Source organism: Trematomus bernacchii, unplaced genomic scaffold (genome assembly GCF_902827165.1).
Source record: "Trematomus bernacchii unplaced genomic scaffold, fTreBer1.1, whole genome shotgun sequence".
NCBI lineage: Eukaryota > Metazoa > Chordata > Actinopteri > Perciformes > Nototheniidae > Trematomus > Trematomus bernacchii.
The window spans coordinates 19504560-19525087 of NW_022987714.1; the positions used below are offsets into that span (position 1 = coordinate 19504560).

Consider the following 20528-nt stretch of genomic DNA (forward strand, 5'->3'; position numbering starts at 1 on the left):
GGTGCAGCCTAAACACAAGATTAGCTTCAGCACCCAACCCACCTCGGGCTGGGTATAAAAAAACTATAAAGTTGCAAGTTGTGAGACAAAAATACCCTAATTATACCATAAATGAACTTAACCAAAAGTTATCAAAACACAAGCAGCCGTCACCCAAGACCTTTGCGTGAAATGAAGACAGACGAATATTGGCAAAATTGTATGAAACCAGACACCATGCAAGACGTTATATGACAGTTTTTTCAGCACTATTGTTGGCTTTGTTCTGGATTAAATAAAGGTTTGAAGCCCCAGCATTGCAATTTTCATGATAGCCCATTAAACAACTAAAGAATTTGAACAACAAACAGAGGATTTTTCCTCATCAGCAGTGTAGCTAAGAAGAGGTCAAATGTGTCCGACTAGAGAAGGACAATACGGTCATTTAAGTGAAAAGAGCTCTTGGCAGATCATCTTGACATGAGAAAGAATTGATATGTTCTTTTTGTCTGGGGAGCACAAATGTGTTCATTACCATCTGCTCATTAGATTATTAGATGTATTCTGTATAAGTGAAACTATAGTGGAGGAAAGGTCAGAGAACCTTAAGGAATCCTCGCCCTGGGACCCAGATTATCTACACCACATTCCTGCAATGTGGACTTCTTTTATTACTTTTATTATTAACACATTTATAATATCATGCTGACTGGAAAAGGTATGCCCCCTCTTGATTCTTGGGGCCAAACTACTACAAAGAGATGACTTCTAGAGAAGTGTCGGTCGGAGCAAGTCACAGATTTGCTCAGGAGAGTGTTTATTTCCCTAAAACACACGTTAGAATCACTTACAGGAAAATGCACTCACACAAACGCAGTTAGGCACCGGATCAAAGGAGTTTTGTATTTAGAATATCAACACACTAGAAACTGGCTTTCATCAATCATCATTTTAGCCCTGTGTGTGTGTGTGTGTGTGTGTGTGTGTGTGTGTGTGTGTGTGTGTGTGTGTGTGTGTGTGTGTGTGTGTGTGTGTGTGTGTGTGTGTGTGTGTGTGTGTGTGTGTGTGTGTGTGTGTGTGTGCGTGCGTGCGTTGTTAAAGCAGAGGAGGCTGCCAGCAGTGGTTAAAGGAAAAAAAGAAAGAGCAAATTTAAACATCTCCAGATTTCAAAGCTCTGTTCAGCTTTTGGTGTGTGTGAACGTGTTCGTGCAAATTAATTGAAAAAATGGCAAATTAGTTTAATTTGAAAGCTGTGAGAAATGTATGTAATGCCTGAGCTGCATGTGCACAGGTCTCTTACGTGACTCTATGAGCAGCTTCTGTCCAAGAATATCAGATCTTCCTAATGTACTTGAACATATCTTGGCGGAACAATGAGTGCCATGGTTACATCAAAATAAAGCTTTTCGCAGAATCAAGTAATAAGAGGGAGAATGAATGTGCTGCTGTCATAGGAATAAGCCGCTGGCTGAGCATACCGCATTATTTCAACAGCGTAAAGTATTTTCCCTTAAGTTTGGTTTGGATTTCAACCTCTACACCACATTGTTACAACTGAGCATATTACCTTCAGGTAGAAAATAACGCTAGACTAGCAAGTTTCTAAGAAGGCAGAGGCTGTCGTTTTTTTACAATGTGTGTTGCCGATAATAAGAGGGTGAATAAAACATAAAGTGTAGAAACATTCTGTTTTAAAGAGGCCCTATTATGATATTTGGTGTTTCCTCTTTCTGTGCATGTTAATGGTCTGCAAAGGCTAAACTCCCAGAGTTCCCTTCAGAGGGAGTTTATCCTTTTTGAACATTAAAGCATGGAAACGTGTCTCAGTAGAGGCACTAAACACACATTTGAACCTGAAAATGAGCATAATAGGGCCCCTTTAATACTATGTTTGGGAACTTAGTTGACAGCCGACAATTGAACAATTAAAAGAAGACAGAAGGAGACAAGCAAACAAATGTCCTGCTCGTGGCAGTATATACAAAAAAGTGTGATCTTACAGTTATAATAACCAGCAAAGAAGAATTTGCTCTGCCTTATGCCCCTTTATGGCGCCCCTTTATATTATTCTAGTAAAATAACACCTCAGTCAAATATCTCAACCAACTGAAAGTCATTTCAGCTAGAAGTCACAACTCCAATGTTACTAGGTCGAAACATAGTCACAGAGAATGATAACATATGAAGAAAGAAGTCCAATAAAGGAAAGAAGGAAAGATTGTGCTGTTCGAGGGACGCTAAGGGAGTGTGTGTTGCAGTGTGTGTTTTGACTGGGGCCTCCATACCACAGCTCTGTTTGTGTTGGACAACTCTCTCACTCCCTCTCTATTTTTCTTTCATTCTGTCAGTACAGATTTTTTTCTCTTCCCCTCCCTTTCTCTGTTGGAAAGAAGTTAAACAGGGTGAAAACCTTTTTGCTGATCTCCGCTACAGTTTCAATAGTGGATCCTGAAAAAGTATTATTAAACGGTAACAACTCAAGGTCATTTTATTTCCATCTTAATCAAAAAGGCAATGTAAGTTTGTCCATTAATAGTAGCTGTTAATAGAGAGCAAGTTAGTTGCAGCAAAACCTGACCCAGAGAGGCCGAAAACAAAGCAATCCAAAGTTAAAGAATAAAGTAAGCGCTCTAAATGTCATCGACACAGCTCCTCTTATGAAATGTCTGTATTTTCCTCATTTTACCCCCCTGGTCTGTCCCCGGGGAAAACAGTACAGCAGTGACAATGACACCTTAACATGCTCTTACAGTATTGGATGACATCATTCATGTCTATGGAAAACATAGTTCCTCTTTGGCAGGGCAGTGGACAGAGCCTCCTCCCAGCGACGTATTGAAAAAACCCGCTTCCGACTATTTTCCCCCATTTTTTATTTCATTATTTGTTTCTAGGCGCTATGTAGATACAAGACATTGTTCGTCTACAAATACATTTTTTCCTGCATATTGCACTAGGATGCTGGGGATCGAACCACCGACCCTTCAATTTGAGGCAACCATATACCTCCTGAGCCAAAGCCGGCCGGCCCCTAAAACAAGTTTAAGTAACCTTAACTTTAAAATATTGGAGGAAATTCATTATAATCATACTAAGGAAAAATCATTTACATTAGGATTCCAACACCTTGGCAGGCCCTTGGGTAAAAATGGTCTCCTCTCAAGGTGCCAGTCCACTCTCTGTACGCAGTCTATTGTGGTACTTGAACTGAAGTCATTTTGCAACTATATTCACCCTCCCACCAGAGTCCTGCATCGGGTCGGGTGACGGGTGACCCGCAAAAAAAGTGATTCGCGGGTGGTATTTTTCGGTTCTGGGTAAAACAAAGAAGATGCGGGTCGGGTCGCGGGTCTTGCATAATAAATATATTAAAATAATAATAATTTAATTTAATGTTTAAATCCTCAGACCTCTCCCCCTCGGGACCGCACATAATCATAATCTGCACCGCATCAATCTGCTGCTGAGCGCGCCACATTCAAAATGGCTGAGGCGAAGCTCGGAGAATACAGCATTGTCAATATCTCTTCCTCAAGAGCGAAATCCAACGTCTGGGAGGCTTTTGGTGTCATCCTAGATGGAGAAAATAACCAACATCCCACGCTTTTTGAGCCAAATACGCAACTGCGTGTGTTAATAACTGCATGTTTTCACTGCTCATATGATATGCGGGTTCGGGTCGTTTTGCGGATCTTGTGCCGACAGATCGGGTCGGTTTGCGGAACTAATTGGCAATATGTGCGGGTGGCGGGTTCGGTATTGCACGTCGCGGGAGCGGGTCTTGAAAATCAGACCCGTGCAGGACTCTGCCACACACACACACACACACACACACACACACACGGCCTTACCGTGCGGATCCGTCCAAGTTGGCTCTGTGAATGAAGCTGAGTTTGGCGTCTGCCCAGTACAGCTTCTGTTCCACCAGATCTATGGTCAGACCGTTGGGCCAGTATATCTCCGTCACCACAATCACTTTCCTGTTGGAGACAGAGGACATCAAAAGGTCATTCCATTGCTGCTTTCATTTTGTGATGTTCTTGTAGAATTGTTACTGCTTCTATAAATCTGGCTGCACTGGGGATACTCTACTTTAAACGTATAACTGTGTTCAGTTGGCTTGGTTCAGGGTTTTAAAAGGTTCAGTACCTGTTGCTGCCGTCCATTCCGGCTCGCTCTATCCTCGGCTCCTCTCCCCAGTCTGTCCAATACATGTACCTGTAGGGAAACAGAGAGGAAATAGTTTAAAGGTCCCGTGACATGGCCATTTCTACTGATCATAATTCCATTGTTGAGGTCTACTAGAATAGATTTACATTGTTCAATGTTCCAAAATCACATTGGTTTCTCATACAGCATCTCTGTATAGTATGTGTATTCACTCTCTGTCCTAAACAGCTTGTTGGAGCTCCTGCCCCCCCCCCTCCCTATGAGCCCACTGTGCTCTGATTAGTCAACCAGCTAGCTGAACATCAGTGATTATGTGTTACAATGGCGTTTGTTAGCAACCAGAAAATGACACCAGTAATGACAAACAGATGAGAATGCTGCGTGGGGTCTGGGTGCCGTGTTGGCGGGACGTTGCGGGGCTCGCTGCTCCGCCCTTTGAGGCTCGAGGAGCGGACAGTGTGAGGTGGATTACTGGTGTCGTTTCCTGGTTGCTGCGTGGGGTCTGCGAGACAGCGAGACACCGCGGAACTCAGCCTGAGCACACACACACACACACACTCACAGCCTGAGCTCCAAGTCTGTGTGTGTACGGAGCTCCACGCAGCACCACGGCAGAGAAAAGATAAGGCTGAGTGATTGAGTGTGTGTGTGTGTGTGTGCGGAGCTCCGCAGCGTTACATCACTATGACCAGGAAGAAGAAAATGGAAAAAGAAAAATCTCCAACGAGGCGTGTGTGTGTGTGTCAATTTTGATGATTGACACCTGTTTTGAACCAATAGAATCGAGGGGAAATTCATAAAATCCATCTAAACATTACCCATTGGTGAATGAGTGACGCGCAGCCAGAATGCCCAAAACCGGAAGCTGGGTTGTAGCTCTAATAGCAGCTTGATATGAAATCTCAGTTTTTGACATACATCTTATGATGGATTATCAGTAATCATTTCAAAGTGACACAGACACATTGGATTAACCTTCAGCAGTGTTTTTATCGCAGACAAAAAAAAAGACCTAAAGAAAACAATAATCTTGATTTATATCAGAAGATGCATGTTTTTGACCTGGCTTCACTGTATAATATCATCGTTGCCACTGTTCCTTGTCATGTTCATCTTTAAGCAGATGATTCAATTTCATATACCACTGACCTATTTTATACATCAAATACAAGCTTGTTAAACTAATTGTATGCTATTCTCAAGCTTACCAAAAGTCATATCCAAATTTGTCAGGGCTCTGAAAGTAACTTTATTTGTTCTCCTTTCCCCCTGCACCCACTGAGGTTCAGTTACAGTATGACCAACAGATATGTCAACAACTCCAAACACAGACACACCCAGTGGTTATCGTAATCTATAGACATGTAAGCTATGGAGTCCAAATATTACCGGAGCAGACATGGTATTCAGTCTGTTTACAGTATGATGGATACACAAAGCTTGAGTAATACAGGAAAAAGACAGTGTTTAATTGTAGTCGAAGGAAAGTTTGCAGTACATGTAGCCTGAACTTAGGTCTGTGGACTCATTGAACCTCTGGTTTCAGTTCAGAATCGTGGTTGGAGACTACTGTACCCCAAACCAACACACACATTTGTTAAAACACAATCATAAGTCACTCTGCTGTACTGTATTCCAACAGGACTCAATAAACCCACAACAGTAGAGCTACCGTCTGAGGAGCAGGCTTTGCTGACCCAACAAGTAGTGTGTAAGAGAAGAGGGAGGTCAGTGTGAGGTGAAACCATGGAGACAGGACAGGGTGCAGAACAGGCCTTCTCTTCAACCATCGGCTTTGTTCATACTCATGTCTTACTCTTATTGCACCATGCTACTCCAGCTCAGGTATGCTACGCTGCCTGGGACATTGTTTAAACTGTGCTGCTAATATATTTTAAGACTTTCATCAGGGATGCAAACTCATCAGGTATGAAAAAGGTGACAAGGATCCGAGCCCCCCGACCCCACGGAATATCGGCTTTAAAATGAGGAATAACAGAGGATTTTAGCAGTCGGAACAACTAAAGCAGTTAATAATAACAGAAACGCCAAAGAGTCACATCCAATAGAAATATATAAAAGCATTTATTTGAATTGTGTAGCAGTCAGTTTATAATTTTGGCAGGACTGTTGAGCATTTTGAAAATGTATTTTCATGCCTCTGTGCAAGGCTTAGTCTTTCTATCTTTATAGCCACTGGTGTAAAGTAACTAAGTTCATAAACTCAACAAGTACTATACTTGGGTACAATTTTGAGATACTTGTACTTTATTTAAGTATTTCAATGTTTTGCTACTTTGTTCTTCTACTCCACTACAGTTCAGAGGTAAATGGTGTACTTTTCCTCCACTACATGTATTTAATACCTTTAGTTACTTTACAGATGTGGATGAATGATGTGAAATATAATCAAGTGTTAAATCAGACTTAAGTTCCACCTGGAGTAAATCCACAAGCTACCCTGCAGTATACAAAGTCATTCAAACTAGCTGCACCTTTACCAGCTTTGAGAACACTTTCATGATCAATCATTATAAAACATATCATATATATTATTCTGAAATGGACCAATCTGCACAATCACTACTATTACTGTCGCTACTTTAAGTATATGTTGATGATAATACTTTTCTACTTTTACTTGAGGAACATTTTGAATACAGGACTTTTACTGTAACAGAGTATTCCTACACTCTGGTACTTCTACTTTTACTCAAGTACAAGACCTGAGTACTTCTACTTTTACTCAAGTACAAGATCTGAGTGCTTCTACTTTTACTCAAGTACAAGATCTGAGTGCTTCTACTTTTACTCAAGTACAAGATCTGAGTACTTCTACTTTTACTCAAGTACAAGATCTGAGTGCTTCTACTTTTACTCAAGTACAAGATCTGAGTACTTCTACTTTTACTCAAGTACAAGATCTGAGTGCTTCTACTTTTACTCAAGTACAAGATCTGAGTACTTCTACTTTTACTCAAGTACAATATCTGAGTGCTTCTACTTTTACTCAAGTACAAGATCTGAGTACTTCTACTTTTACTCAAGTACAAGATCTGAGTACTTCTACTTTTACTCAAGTACAAGATCTATACTTATACCACCTCCGTTTATAGCCTATGAAAAAAACTATTAGAAAACGAAGGCTAAAGCTAACGTTAGCAGATAGTGACAATGTATGCTAGTTAGCTAGCTCAACGATTCATTAAATAATATTGCGACAGAAACACTTTTCAGTGCACATCACGCTCTGCCGCTCCGACAGGGAGCTCTGCTCTGAACACCTGAACGGCCCGTTCTAAGTAGATCTCAGTATCTTCTGTTTTTTTGGCCAAAGTAAAAGTAAAACCTAGAATCTAATCTTTAATATATTTTAGTAAAAGGTGTTACCGTTGGGCGGGGTTCAGAGCGATTGCCCTGGGCTGGTCCAAGTCCATCCAGAACAGGACCTTCCTTGAGGTGCCGTCCAGGTTGGCCACTTCGATACGATTGGTCTCCGAGTCTGTCCAATAGAGCTTTCTACCCAACCAGTCGCAGGCCAGCCCATCAGGACTGTCCAGCCCCGACACCACCACAGTCTGCCCAGTTCCCAGAGCCTCTTTGAGGGCTGCAACACAAAACACACACAGAGTGAGACTGTAACAGGAAGGGCTGGCCTTTGTGAGTAAATCTTCATTAAGCAGCAGAATAAACACAACACGCAGGATGTAGGATGTAGTCTTACAGTTTGATGACTGATTCCAGTGCGTCTGTTTGATGGCCTCTTCACTGACATCTGTCCAAAATATCAGGCCCTCGGAATACAGGAAGTCCACCGCTGCTGCATCCTCGAGGTCACTAACAACGATGGCCGACTCACCCCGCACGCCCTCGGCATCGACCAATCGCACGTCACGCCGGTTGGCAAACAGGAGGAGAGGTGAGCCTGAAAAAGAGATTAAAAAGAGGATCAAGTAAGACGTTGGTTTACACTCATATATATATAAATGTTTTCTTAACCCCAAAGTATGCGTTTCAAATTCTCATCTAGAGGGCTTTTGAATTTTTGTGTATGGCCCGTTCATGGAAAACTTTGGAATTTCCCCAGTGGCTGAAAGGAAGGACACTTTTACCCTGCTTGATAAAAGATAAGCTATTTAAAGACGTTTCTATCACACTCTTTACAGTTTCTGAAAGACGATGACATTCCTAACTTTAATCTTATGAGGGTGGCTTTATTAAAGATATTAAGGAAATGGATTATTTGTCTTGTGTTTAATGTGTTTCCTTTATTTACCTCAGGGGCAAATGAATGATTTGTTTGGAATATTGGACTGTGTTACTGTTGTTATCATCTTTATCTGAGCTTGTTTTTTAATATATGGTGAGACAGCTTAAAAGCCTATCATGTCTGTTACATTACTAAGGCTGCATCTCACAAACAAACATGGCAGTGTACAAAACAGCACTGTAGTATTAGAAGAAAACTATTTATGCATCCAGCCACAGTGAAGGGAACCAGTATTTCCATTTTCACTGAAGCCCCTTTAGACAACACAACATGTTCTGCTGACCCTTATGCTGTTCGTGTTGTAGCAACAGTAAAAGAACAGAAAAAGTTGGACAGTACATCCCAAGAACAAAGCTCAAAAACATAAAACCTCTAACATGTTTGCCATCTGGCAACAATCAGCAGCGAACAGAGAAAAATACATTTTGTATGCACAAACAAGTTTTACAATAATATTTCTGTCCTAGAATGCTTCATAAACTTTCCCCAAAAAAGTTGGACGACACGTATAGGAAATGTTAACGTTCACTAATCAACATGGTACGAAAGCAAGAATGTGAACTCTAACAGAACGCCTGCAGAGTATGTATATGTCAGAGCGTGTGTGTGTGTGTGTGTGTGTGTGTGTGTGTGTGTGTGTGTGTGTGTGTGTGTGTGTGTGTGTGTGTGTGTGTGTGTGTGTGTGTGTGTGTGTGGAGTAGCTGTCACACAGAGCAGAGCCTCTGGGGAGGCTTGTGGTTTTGGCCTGGCAGAGTGGCAGAGCTGCTGCGCTGTGGTTTGGCACAACATGTCTACTGTAATCCCAGCATTAAGACACACGGCCTCTGTCAGTGTGATGCTGTCCTGAAACAACACCAGGTCATTAAAACATAACATTGAATTGAATTAATGAATCATTGATTGAACAATAAAAAAGTGATTCTGCTGTGTATATGTGATGAACGGGAGGAGGAGGAGGAGTGGAGGATTTTGTGGAGTTGACTAGGCTGGTCATCGGCTGCAAACCGGACACTTTTGGAGTTGTTGTGAAGAGGAGAAAAATGGAATAAACTGATAGATATGATGGATAATCCGGACTACCACCAGCTACGGGACAAACAGCAGAGCTACTTTGCTACCACTGATTCAGCTCTGCTGTTACAGGGACCGATGCAGACAAGATGTCCTGCCAACAGCTATAACCCTCCACAGTTTCTTTTTATAACCAGATTCCACTCTCCTATACCCTTTATATGACCCTAAACTAGGGCTGCACGATATATCGTGTCGTGACGATAATCGCGATATGCGCATGCGCGATATTCACATCGCAGGACGTGCGATTTAAAGTAGGCAAATGAACTCAAACACGTCATGTTACAATTATTTTGCTGCTTGCTACAAAAGGAAAACTTGCGCGGCTCTCATGTCAGGGGTACTTGAGTGAGTGACATGCAGGCTCTGTCAGCAAACCACCAATCACAATCAAATCTCCAAAGCAAACGGACCCCGTGATTAAAGGTAAAAACACTGAATAAAGTAGTTTCATGTGTTTCTCCAGGGCAGTTTGGCGCTGCTAACCGAGCTAGCTCAGCTTGTTGCTCTGATAACTTAAGATCCAGACGTCCGTGACTAAAATCCTTCATCCGGTTAAATATAGTTAAAAAAATACCAATTGTATAGCATTAAAGTTCAAGAAAGGATGGTTTGCGGGGAAAAATAAAACGGTCTTTTCTTCAATTCCTGTATGTTTTCATATCGCAATATATATCGCAGGGGGGAAAAAATCGCAATGTCCTGCAGCCCTACCCTAAACTATTTGTTTATGTTGTACTCACACTCTACCTCATTGAATTTAAATTAAAATGTAATTTCTTTATTTGAATTTATTGACATTGTTTCAGGAATCCTGTTCATCCCTCCAGTAGAGTTCCTCACTACTGGAACACATATTATCAACTAGTCGACAGAAAGAAAATGTCTATTTTAAACTACTTGGTTTAAAATAGTTGTCTTACACATTTCAATATGCAGTTTTTATAGGTCTTACTGTGCTGTATGTTTTGGTTTTGTTCATACAAGAAGACATTTAATGAACACAGGCACTATCAGAGTTCCCGTTACCCGGTAATTACCGGACTATGACCGGTAAAATATGCTGAAGACCGGCAAATCTAAATCTCTCCGGTCAAAATGTCTGGTAAAAATAATTTCCCCTTAGCGCAATACCGCATCAGTTGCGCCACTTATGTGACAGACAAGAATAGTATGTGACAGACAAAAGAGTATGTGACAGACAAGAATAGTCAATTATAATGTCTAACACTTAATGTGGAGAAAGAGATGTCCTGTATGGGTTGATTGTGCGTTGATCTGTTGGTAATGCCTCTGGGTTCAGGTGGGCATGTAAACAAATGCATAATGCTGCGCTATACTTTGTGGCCTCACCCGGTTGCATAGCGACGCTTATTGTTTAGGTGTATTTTAATAAGCAGGTAGTCATATCATTAGCTAGAACTAGCTGGATCTGATCGATATGGAGATAAACGCGAGTAAAGTCTAATCTGACGGGAGAGAGAGATCAGCTGATGCTGACGAGTCGACACCCAGCTCTGCATGATCATCTGCAGCGGTGAGCGGAACAAAACACACACTTCAGGTTAGAATATCACACGTAGCTATTTTAATTACCTCTCAAACTACCTAAACTAGTTATAGATATGTTTAGTTTGACTGTCGGGTCACTCATTACTGGATCCGCGAGCTGCATGATACTGACGGGCTGTCAGGAGAAGGAGAGAGCGCTCCGTTTATTATTCCCGTGTTATTGTAAGTTACTGTACACTTTTGAATAATGTAGTTAATCTACTATAATTAGTTTGTTTAATATCGAATCATATCAATTTGTTTTAAAGCTCAATAAATAACAAAGAAGACCTTTGACCGGCACTTTTCTCTTTTGTCCGGAAGATTTAAACTTTAACGGACATTTTGACCGGCAAAAAAATATTCTAACGGGAACTCTGTGACACATATCAAAATAAATGTCAGGATATCAGAGAGAGGGGCAGAGCACACATTGGGGGGCCCTTGAGATCACCTCTGGCCTAACAGAGACACTCCACTGAGGATTAGTGCTGGCTAACCTCCTCGGGCCAGCTGGGTTTCCTGGTGACAGAGAGGAAGAGCCCGACTGCTGGATCCAAACATTGCACTCATGGAATGCATACACATGTTTGTTCCCACAAGCAGAAAGGATCATACCAGAACTTTAGGACATGACCTCCCAACATAAATGTGCAGGCAATTTGACATGTTTGTTGATTTTCTGTATAAGAAACCCCTTCAAACACGGCCCAAGTCTGGTACCAGTTCTGCCACTTTATATATAACAAATGAAAGCATAGAGAGAGACATTAAACCCACATGCCAAGCCACCAGCATTGACGAAAACCATACCAAGCTTTTACAACATGTAAGCAAATGTGTCAAATATGTGGTTTTAAAAATGTAACTTTGTCTTCTTTCTTCATAAATGTACTTCAACCCAACTATGAAAAAAGAAACACAAAACATTGTCTGGATGAAAAGGCATTACTTCAGCAGACAGGTCAATCATACAAGTGTTGGAATTTGTCTGAGAAAGGTTTTTCATTTAAACAACTGGCCTTTTAACTTCCTGTTCGTGACTTATCAAAAAAACTAATTGTTATTCTAACCAACATTGGTTGTTGAATAGATATAATAAATAGAAAATACGCAAAATATTTCAGCTAAACCTACCAACAGCTATTAAATGTTGTCAAGTGAAGACAGATGACATCACTGCACCTGGCACTGTGTGTGTGTGTGTGTGTGTGTGTGTGTGTGTGTGTGTGTGTGTGTGTGTGTGTGTGTGTGTGTGTGTGTGTGGGCCAGCACATCGGTGCAACACAACACAAAGGAAGAGACCAAAAAACTACATTTGAGTATGTCAATGGGATTAACAATCGAAGTACGAGGGGGGGAGACGCGCCTTCACCCTCTCTCTGTGTGTGTGTGTGTGTGTGTGTGTGTGTGTGTGTGTGTGTGTGTGCGTGTGTGTGTGCGTGTGTTTGGGGGGAGGAGGTCGTAGCCTACTGAGGTGGCAGCTTGAAAAGAAAGAAGGGTCCCAAAAGAAGTTTCTAAAGCGTAGGCAATGCACTGCTGCACCCCTTTCTACGCACGCACACGCGCACACACACACACACACACACCAATTCTCCTGCTTTGTTCTGCTTGGAGTAAGCCAACAGGCTCCCTCGCTTTACATCTTATCAGAGTCCATCTTAACAGAACTCTCTGTGTGTGTGTGTGTGTGTGTGCGTGTGTGTGTGTGTGTGTGTGTGTGTGTGTGTGTGTGTGTGTGTGTGTGTGTGTGTGTGTGTGTGTGTGTGTGTGTGTGTGTGTGTGTGTGTGTGTGTGTGTGTGTGTGTGTGTGTGTGTGTGTGTGTGTGTGTGTGTGTGGAGGTTGCAAGGAAGGAAGAGATTTTCTTCACACCTCCCCAGTTGGGACAAGAAAAATGTGTTGGACGGGCGCAGGGAGCATATTTATGCAGCCCGTGTGTATGTGTGAGGGGGGGGGGCCCTAGAGAAATCAAGGTAGATTGCCACAGACTTCCTCTCTCTTCCACCTCTGCTCCCCCAGTCCCATTCCTCCCTCTCTCCTCTCCTTCTCCCTTTGTCCTGCCTCTCTCCTTCTCTTTTCCTTCCCTCAGTATGTTTTGATTTCAAACCTGTCTTTTTCTTCTCCTTCCGTCCTCTCAGGTTTGTATCAAATCTAAAGAGCACAGACGCTACTGGAGGTTCACACCAGAGTAACACCAACAGGAACAAATATTCATATTTTTCTTACTCCTTTTTTTCTCCTGAGCTCAGTCACCAAATCTCTCCTCCTCACCTTCAGCCCCTCAAATTTGCCCAATTTATTTTCCTGCCAAGAGCTTACCAACAACATTTGTGTGCATCTTTTTTATCTGTAGGTATCAAATCTCAACCGTTGCTGTTGACGACACAAAACATGATTTCTCCCAATTTTAGACTTGAATTTATAAGCAAACTTCTATGAAAGGTAAAACAGCGACAGGTGTAAAAACAAGGGTGTAAAGGTATTACTACATTTCCTAATGAATAAAAAAGCAAAATGGGTAGAAAGTGCTAAGAGCTGCTCTGTTCTCAGTCGACCTCCGGCAGGTCTCGCCCTGTTTTGTTGAGTGTGGAGTGTGCCTCCACGCAGACAAAAGAACAGCCTCAGTGCATGCAGCCTGAATGCACTGAATGCACTGGTCCATATAGTGCAGGCTAAAGGAGCAGAGTGTGGACATCACCTATTGGCTGTTCCCACTTCCCAGCAGTGGAAAGAGAGAATACTCAGGTTGGCTGGGCTAACAGTGTTTTTGTGCGGCCCACCCAAATAGAAGATCCCCCACCCAAAAAGAAGTTAGTGGAGCTGGGAATCAAACCTCAATACTTTTTAGTGATGAAGAAAATATGTCTGAATGTATCGCTGCCCGACAACACAGAAACACTCAGGTGACCTGTCTCTTTGAAGCATGAGCAGACAGAGGCACAGTCAGCTGATTTATTTCCACCAGGTGATGTCATGTTCAGGATGTTGGTCAAAGGAGATAGTAGTGAGTAAGATCGGGTAAATGGCATGTTTGTACAAGGGCAGAGTGTACTTTATTCCATCATGTATTGTTGTTATTACTGGCTCCTACTTCACGGCCTCAGACTCTTACGCCATTGTTAAAGAGACAATCAATTGTATGCAATATACACTTTTTCTACCATTTACTCAAATGTGTTAATGGCTGCTCTACTTAGTGATACAAAAAAGGATGTTATATAATATTCTATAATAGTATAATGATGTGAAAAGAGTCATTTTACTTTAACTTTTAATACTTCAAGTACATTTAGCTGATAATACTTCTTTACTTTTACCGGAATATTTTAAGAACACAGTATTTCTACTCAAGGTGACCGTTAATCCATTGGGTAACAGAATTTTCCCAACAACTAAACAAAGTCTTAATAAATACTTTCTTATTCTTTAGGGGTTTTCTTTCCATGTCCAATGTATTCATCAGTGTCAAATGATGTGCAAAGAATATTCATATTTAAAATTGTTTGCATTACCAATGCATTGTAATATAAAGTGTTTCAATACTGGTGCCAATACTCTACCTGATTTTCTAAAGTGATACACACAAACACAAGCACACACATACGCTCACACACACTCCTGTGAAGTTTGTCTTGCCATGTACTGACACTTCTTTGGTATGTTTGGCCAGTGGGTGTGAAGTGTGTGTCCATGTGGTCACCTCAGTGCCAAACGCAGGACTTCACTTCCACTGGTTCATATGCAGGGCCCATTTCCTGCGCACGGTTTGAGTCAAACTTAAGCATTAAAGGTGGGGTAGGTAATTTATTTCAGAAACACTTTTTGTTATATTCCATGGAATGCTCTTAACATCCCGATAGCAATGAATAAATTAGATGCTTTGACAATAAATACATTAAAAAAATTCTGTGGAAGCCGTAGCACTGTAAAAAGCACGACCAATCATTTGAGCCGGCCCGACTAAAATAATTGGATGGCCTACCTGCCTGTCAGCCTTCCATCTGTGCACAAACTTATCTCGTGCCCTCATTGGTCATGTGCGCGTTCGTGTGTGTTGGAGGAGGGGCTCTGTAAGGAAGTGGCAGATTTTTTCCGGTTGTGTATTTTCAAATTCTAGCGCACTCGAGCTGGTTTCTCCAAAATTACCTACCCCACCTTTAAGCATTAACTGATTAGACAGACAAACATTTTAATTGTCATGATCCCTATGATCAAACAGAGCTATCAAGCTTTGCTGCCTGTTGTCATGGCAATATAGTAGAGGAAGTGGAACAAATCCAGAAAATAGGCTTTAGTTTTTGATATACCCCTACCCGATGTAGAACAAAGCAAAAAACATGTCTTTTCATTACTGTATTATGCCTACTTTCTGAATTGGATGGTTGTATAAACATGTAAATGCAAAATTAGTTATTTATCTCTTCTTGCAAAACCCAAATATAGTGAAAATGTAGGCTTATATAGTGTCTGCCTTGTACAGTATTCTCTGGAAATAATTATTAGAAAGTCACCAAATTTGGACAAGATGTCAACAGTCGGGCATTGCATACAACATTAAACATTAAACAGGGATATTAAATAATGAAAAAACTGTGGGGTGCTTTGTAGTTAGGGCCACCTCTTTTTTTAGGGGCCTCAGTCCCCGTGCTTATATAGTAGTGCCTGTTTAATGTGTGTGTGGAGTTTCTGAAAGTAGCTTGATGTCCTCCCAGATCCAGTTTTTATGCCTGTGTGTACATTGTATAAATAATGTTGTCGTCCTGTTTGTGTGTCCTGTGATTTACTTGTTGGTGCACATGACATAATGCAGAAAGACATTTGTGGTTTGTGATATTTATCTATTTAAATAAAACTAACTTGACTTGATTTAACGTTCATCCGGGTCATGCTGTTTTGAAGAGGGAATGGAGGTTGGACTGAGTTCACTAGTACCATTGTAAATAGTAGCCAATATGGGTTATGATGCTTTGTAAATCATTGATAACTGACAAGGTTTGAATACAAACATTATATTGCAGTTTTAGTGTCGCCAACTCCGTTTGTAATATGCAAAAGGTCTGCAAAATGCGTCTATGATTATTTTTAGTAATTTTCGATCTTTCCAATCCAGACGAGAGATCTCTCTCTCCTGTCTGTGTGCGAGGGGGCGGGGCAGTTTACACACACGCTCTGCTACATGCATGCAACACACACACACACACGCTCTGCTACATGCATGCAACACACACATACACACGCTCTGCTACATGCATGCAACACACACACACACGGCGGAGATGGCGGAGAGAAGCGCTCCGAGGTGTGGTTAAATGTAGGGATGCTCCGATCGCCAATTTTGGGGCCGATCGCCGAAATCAGTATCGGCCGATACCGATTGCCGATCCGATCAAGTGGGCGGGGCCTATGGGGATCTTCCATTTAAAGTGATGTTTAAAACTCAGTTAATGGGGCTCATTCACTGGCGCTTCCAGAAACAACAACCAACATAATTATTACATTCAAATGAAGTACATTATTCAAGTTTACATTAACTTTGGATAATAACACGGGAGAAATGAGCGGAAGCGCTCTCTTTTCCTCTCTCCCTCTCTCTCTCTCCTGACAGCCCGTCAGTATTTCATGCAGCTCACTGATCCAGTAATGAGTGACCCGACAGTGAAGAATACATATATTTATAACTAGTTTAGCTTGTTCCAGAGGTAGATAAAATAGCTTGTGTGTTAGGTCTAACTCTTAATGTGGGTTCTGCTCCGCTCACCGGTCCGTCACAGCGGGTGGAGCTGCAGGATTTCTGCTTCACACACGTTGCATACCACTATTTTACTGTCCTTTTCGGACACCTTAAAATACTGCCAGACTGGTGAAACCATTTTGGCGAGCTTGTTTTGCCGTGCACAGAGAAAAGTGTCATGTATTTTACGTCATAATTTTACTTCATGCGATCGGCTATCGCAATCGGCATTTTTAGAGAGCGCCGATCGATCGGCAGAGAGTGAGTATCGGCCGATATCGATCGGCGACCGATCGATCGGAGCATCCCTAGTTAAATGTTACCCGTCTCGATGTGGACAATGCTTGTTACCAAAAGTGCAATAAGAGTTTAGTATGTAAGGGCGGTAACACGAGCAGTTTGTCTAAACATTTAGCAAAAGTGCTCCACATTCAGACGGAGAAATGCACCGGGTTTGACTGTCTTTCTAGTAGCTCTGTAGCCCCATCCACGAGTAACGTTTCCACGTCAGGTATGTTGTGTATGCTAGCAGCAACACACAGAGTTAACTCAATTATACAAACATGGGTTAATGATTAGAGGTAACTGAGTTATTTATTTAGTTAAAGTTTCAGCTATTCTTTTGATGTTAAATATGATTTATTTAATTTAAATAAAAAGCAATGTTAATTTTGTTAACAATTTGTTTAGTTAGTTTACCTTGTTTTTTTTCAAAAGAACCGATGAGAGAACCGTTAAAAGACCGGATCAATAAGCGGTATCGATAAAAGTAGTAGTACCGTTAAAACCTTAACGATACCCATCCCTACTGGCTATAATACTGTTATTCAGTGAGTAACATCTCAAACCATCAGACGTGTGATACATGCCTTTCATCATTGGACGTGATGTTCTTATTCAAAACATTTAACATTTTTAACAATAGAGGGAAAATATGGCTGATATTATGCAATATGATATAAACACAAATATCCTCAAAATAAAAGCAGCCATCTAAATGAACAACTTTAAGAAGCTGAGCATGCATTCAGTGACAACTTTCAGTATGATGCAGTTTTCCAACATGTGTCTGCAGAAAACTGAGATTCCTCATCTAAAGGCATGAAAAGGAGAAAGGACTTTTCCAATTGTTCCTTTTAAAAATGAGAACCCATCACCCAGGTATACGGTGTTGGTACACCCCTGACAGAAAGTGATGTGTGTATTGATTATGCGTTTCTATACAAATGTCTTCATGTGTGTGTGGGTGCTACAGCAGCTCACTTGTACACACTGTATACATTTCCTTTGTTTGTTTTTTTCAAATAATTTACACACACCATAATTAACAAGGTCGAACTTACATTTTTTGGGTTATAAGTTTTGTTAGGTATTTTTTTAGCTAGTAATGTTTCTCTATTATACATTAGTACTTTGTATTGTGAATACTTTCTGTTTAGTGTCTGGGTCTCTTTTCTAAAGCTTCATATCACTTATTGGGGTGTCCCACTTCAAATATCTTCCCTATGGCTTATGATTGTACTTATATTTGTATACTGTTTGTGAATAAAATACATTGAATAGAATACTCAGCAAGCAGACTCTGTAAAATGCTTTGCAAATTACAGATATGAGTGGCGTCAAACTGATGTTTCATCAGACTACTGATGTGCACCATGAAGAAGACTGACTTCACACTGATACAATGCTGACAGTTAACTGAGGGAATAGCATTGGAAACTACTCCCCCCTACAATTAGGAGGTAAATCCATGACATTTATTTAGTACCTTTAGTTCATTTACTGATTTTGTTTAACAATGTGAAATATAACAATTTAAACTTAAGTTCCACCCGGAGTAAATTCACAAGCTACCCTGCAGTATACAAAGTCATTCAAACTAGCTGCACCTTTACCAGCTTTGATAACACTTTAATGATCAATCATTATAAAACATATCATATATATTATTCTGAAAAGGGCCAATCTGCATAAGGAGTACATTTAATTTTGTTACTTTAAGTATATTTTGATGGTAAATTACTGTTGTACTTTTACTTGAGAAACCTTTTGAATACAGGACTTATAACAGAGTATTCTTACACTCTGGTACCTCTACTTTTATACAAGTACTTCTTCTAAAGTAACTAAAGGTATTACATTACTGTAGTTAAGTTTAAGTACACGATATACCTCTGAATTGCAGTGAGGTAGAAGTATAATGTAGGAAACGATTAAAATAGTCAAGTAAAGTACAAGTCCCTCAAAATTCTGATTCTAGCCTTAAGACTTGATGAAAAGCCTCGCATCCATAAGAGAGGAAGCTAAGCCCCGCCTCTGGCTGGACACTTTGAGATTAAATATTAGGACCACAAACCCGACAGTGGAGAAAGTAAGGATTATAAAGACCTAGACCCAAAAGGAGGACATATGTAGCGAGTCCAGCAGCCTTTTCTTTGCCAATAAGACATTCCGGCTTCTTTTTCACTATCAAAGCAGAACGTCTGCGTGACACCCGACACCGAGCAGGAATGGCTGGAGCTGCCGAGGCCCGAGAAAATAGCCCAGGCTGCCTCCAAACTTCATTTATGCCCCGACACATCAAGTGTGTATCTACAAATGTTGTACAAAGCATGAGGAACACTTTAGTTACACCGGGGTTATCCTCCAGTGTGCCGCACGCACCGACGCACAGTTTAGACACTTTCATTGTGTTGTTGTACCCTTGGGACATAAAAACCTCAACTTCCAGACAAGGAATCACAGCGAGTTCGTCTCATTGTGGGGACCATTACAGGGAGCGGAGCACACACAGACAACTCAGGGATGCATGTTGAGTTTACTACTATGTTCTTATCAATTGTCCTTGTTCCCTGAGGATCCATGTTGTGAACAAAAACTCAACGTACCGTCAACCGCCGACAGCAGGCAGCTCCACAGCAGCAGCATCAGACCGCCCATTTCAAGTCCCCTTCGCGTTAAATCCATAACTCCCGCTCCATGTTCGGATATTTACTCCTTAATTAAGTTGTAAAGCTTGTGTTCACACATCGGCCGGTGTTCCTCTGTGGAAGCAGATACGTGTCTGGTCTGCATGCGTGTGTGTGTGAGAGTGTGTGTGTGAGTGTGTGTGTGTGTTTGTGTGTGTGAGTGTGTGTGAGCTCCTCTCTGTCGACTATACTTTTTTTTCCCCTGTTAATGCGCTCGCGCTACTTTATACTTTGGACTGTCGAGCTCGCGCACGAAGAGAAAAGGGCAGGCGGACGTGGTGTGACGTCATCCAACACGAGGCACCCAGATTTGTATTATTTTTGCTAAATTGACTTTTGTGTTAATGTTACATCTGTGTATTTGATGTAAAAGATAGGCTGTTCTTTAGAAAAAACGTTGCCGGGCCCTCGTAAGAAACAGCTCAATTGGTGATTGTTCATGTCTATAATGAAACAACAATTCAATTGTTAATATTATTTCTATATAGCCTATACATTTCAATATATTTTTGTGTACAGGTTTGGGGGGGTTACTTTAAAATGTATTTCTTTACAATTACACATTGTATCTTTAAAAATATATTCAGTAACCTCGTCTAAGTATCATATCATTAAAGTCATATTACCTGATTATTATCGTTTACTTTTGGAATACCTTGATACCAAATGCAATGCAAATAAATATCAATCAGATGTTTTTGTGTATTGTGTAAGTCAGAACAACGTCACCTTAGAAGAGAAGAAACAGAGTTAGCAAATTCAGTTTTATGGGGGACATTTTTT

At 41.1% G+C, this 20528-nt stretch overlaps 1 protein-coding gene across 1 annotated transcript in view; it reads right to left on the minus strand.

The window, feature by feature from the left end:
- Positions 1-19937, minus strand: part of lrp5 (low density lipoprotein receptor-related protein 5) — a 68379-nt gene extending 48442 nt beyond the window's left edge. The window contains 5 exon segments of the mRNA XM_034141423.1: positions 3831-3959; positions 4129-4197; positions 7540-7756; positions 7874-8074; positions 19665-19937. Coding sequence (XP_033997314.1) covers positions 3831-3959; positions 4129-4197; positions 7540-7756; positions 7874-8074; positions 19665-19743 — 695 coding nt within the window. The 5' untranslated portion in view covers positions 19744-19937.
- Positions 19938-20528: the final 591 nt, after the last annotated feature.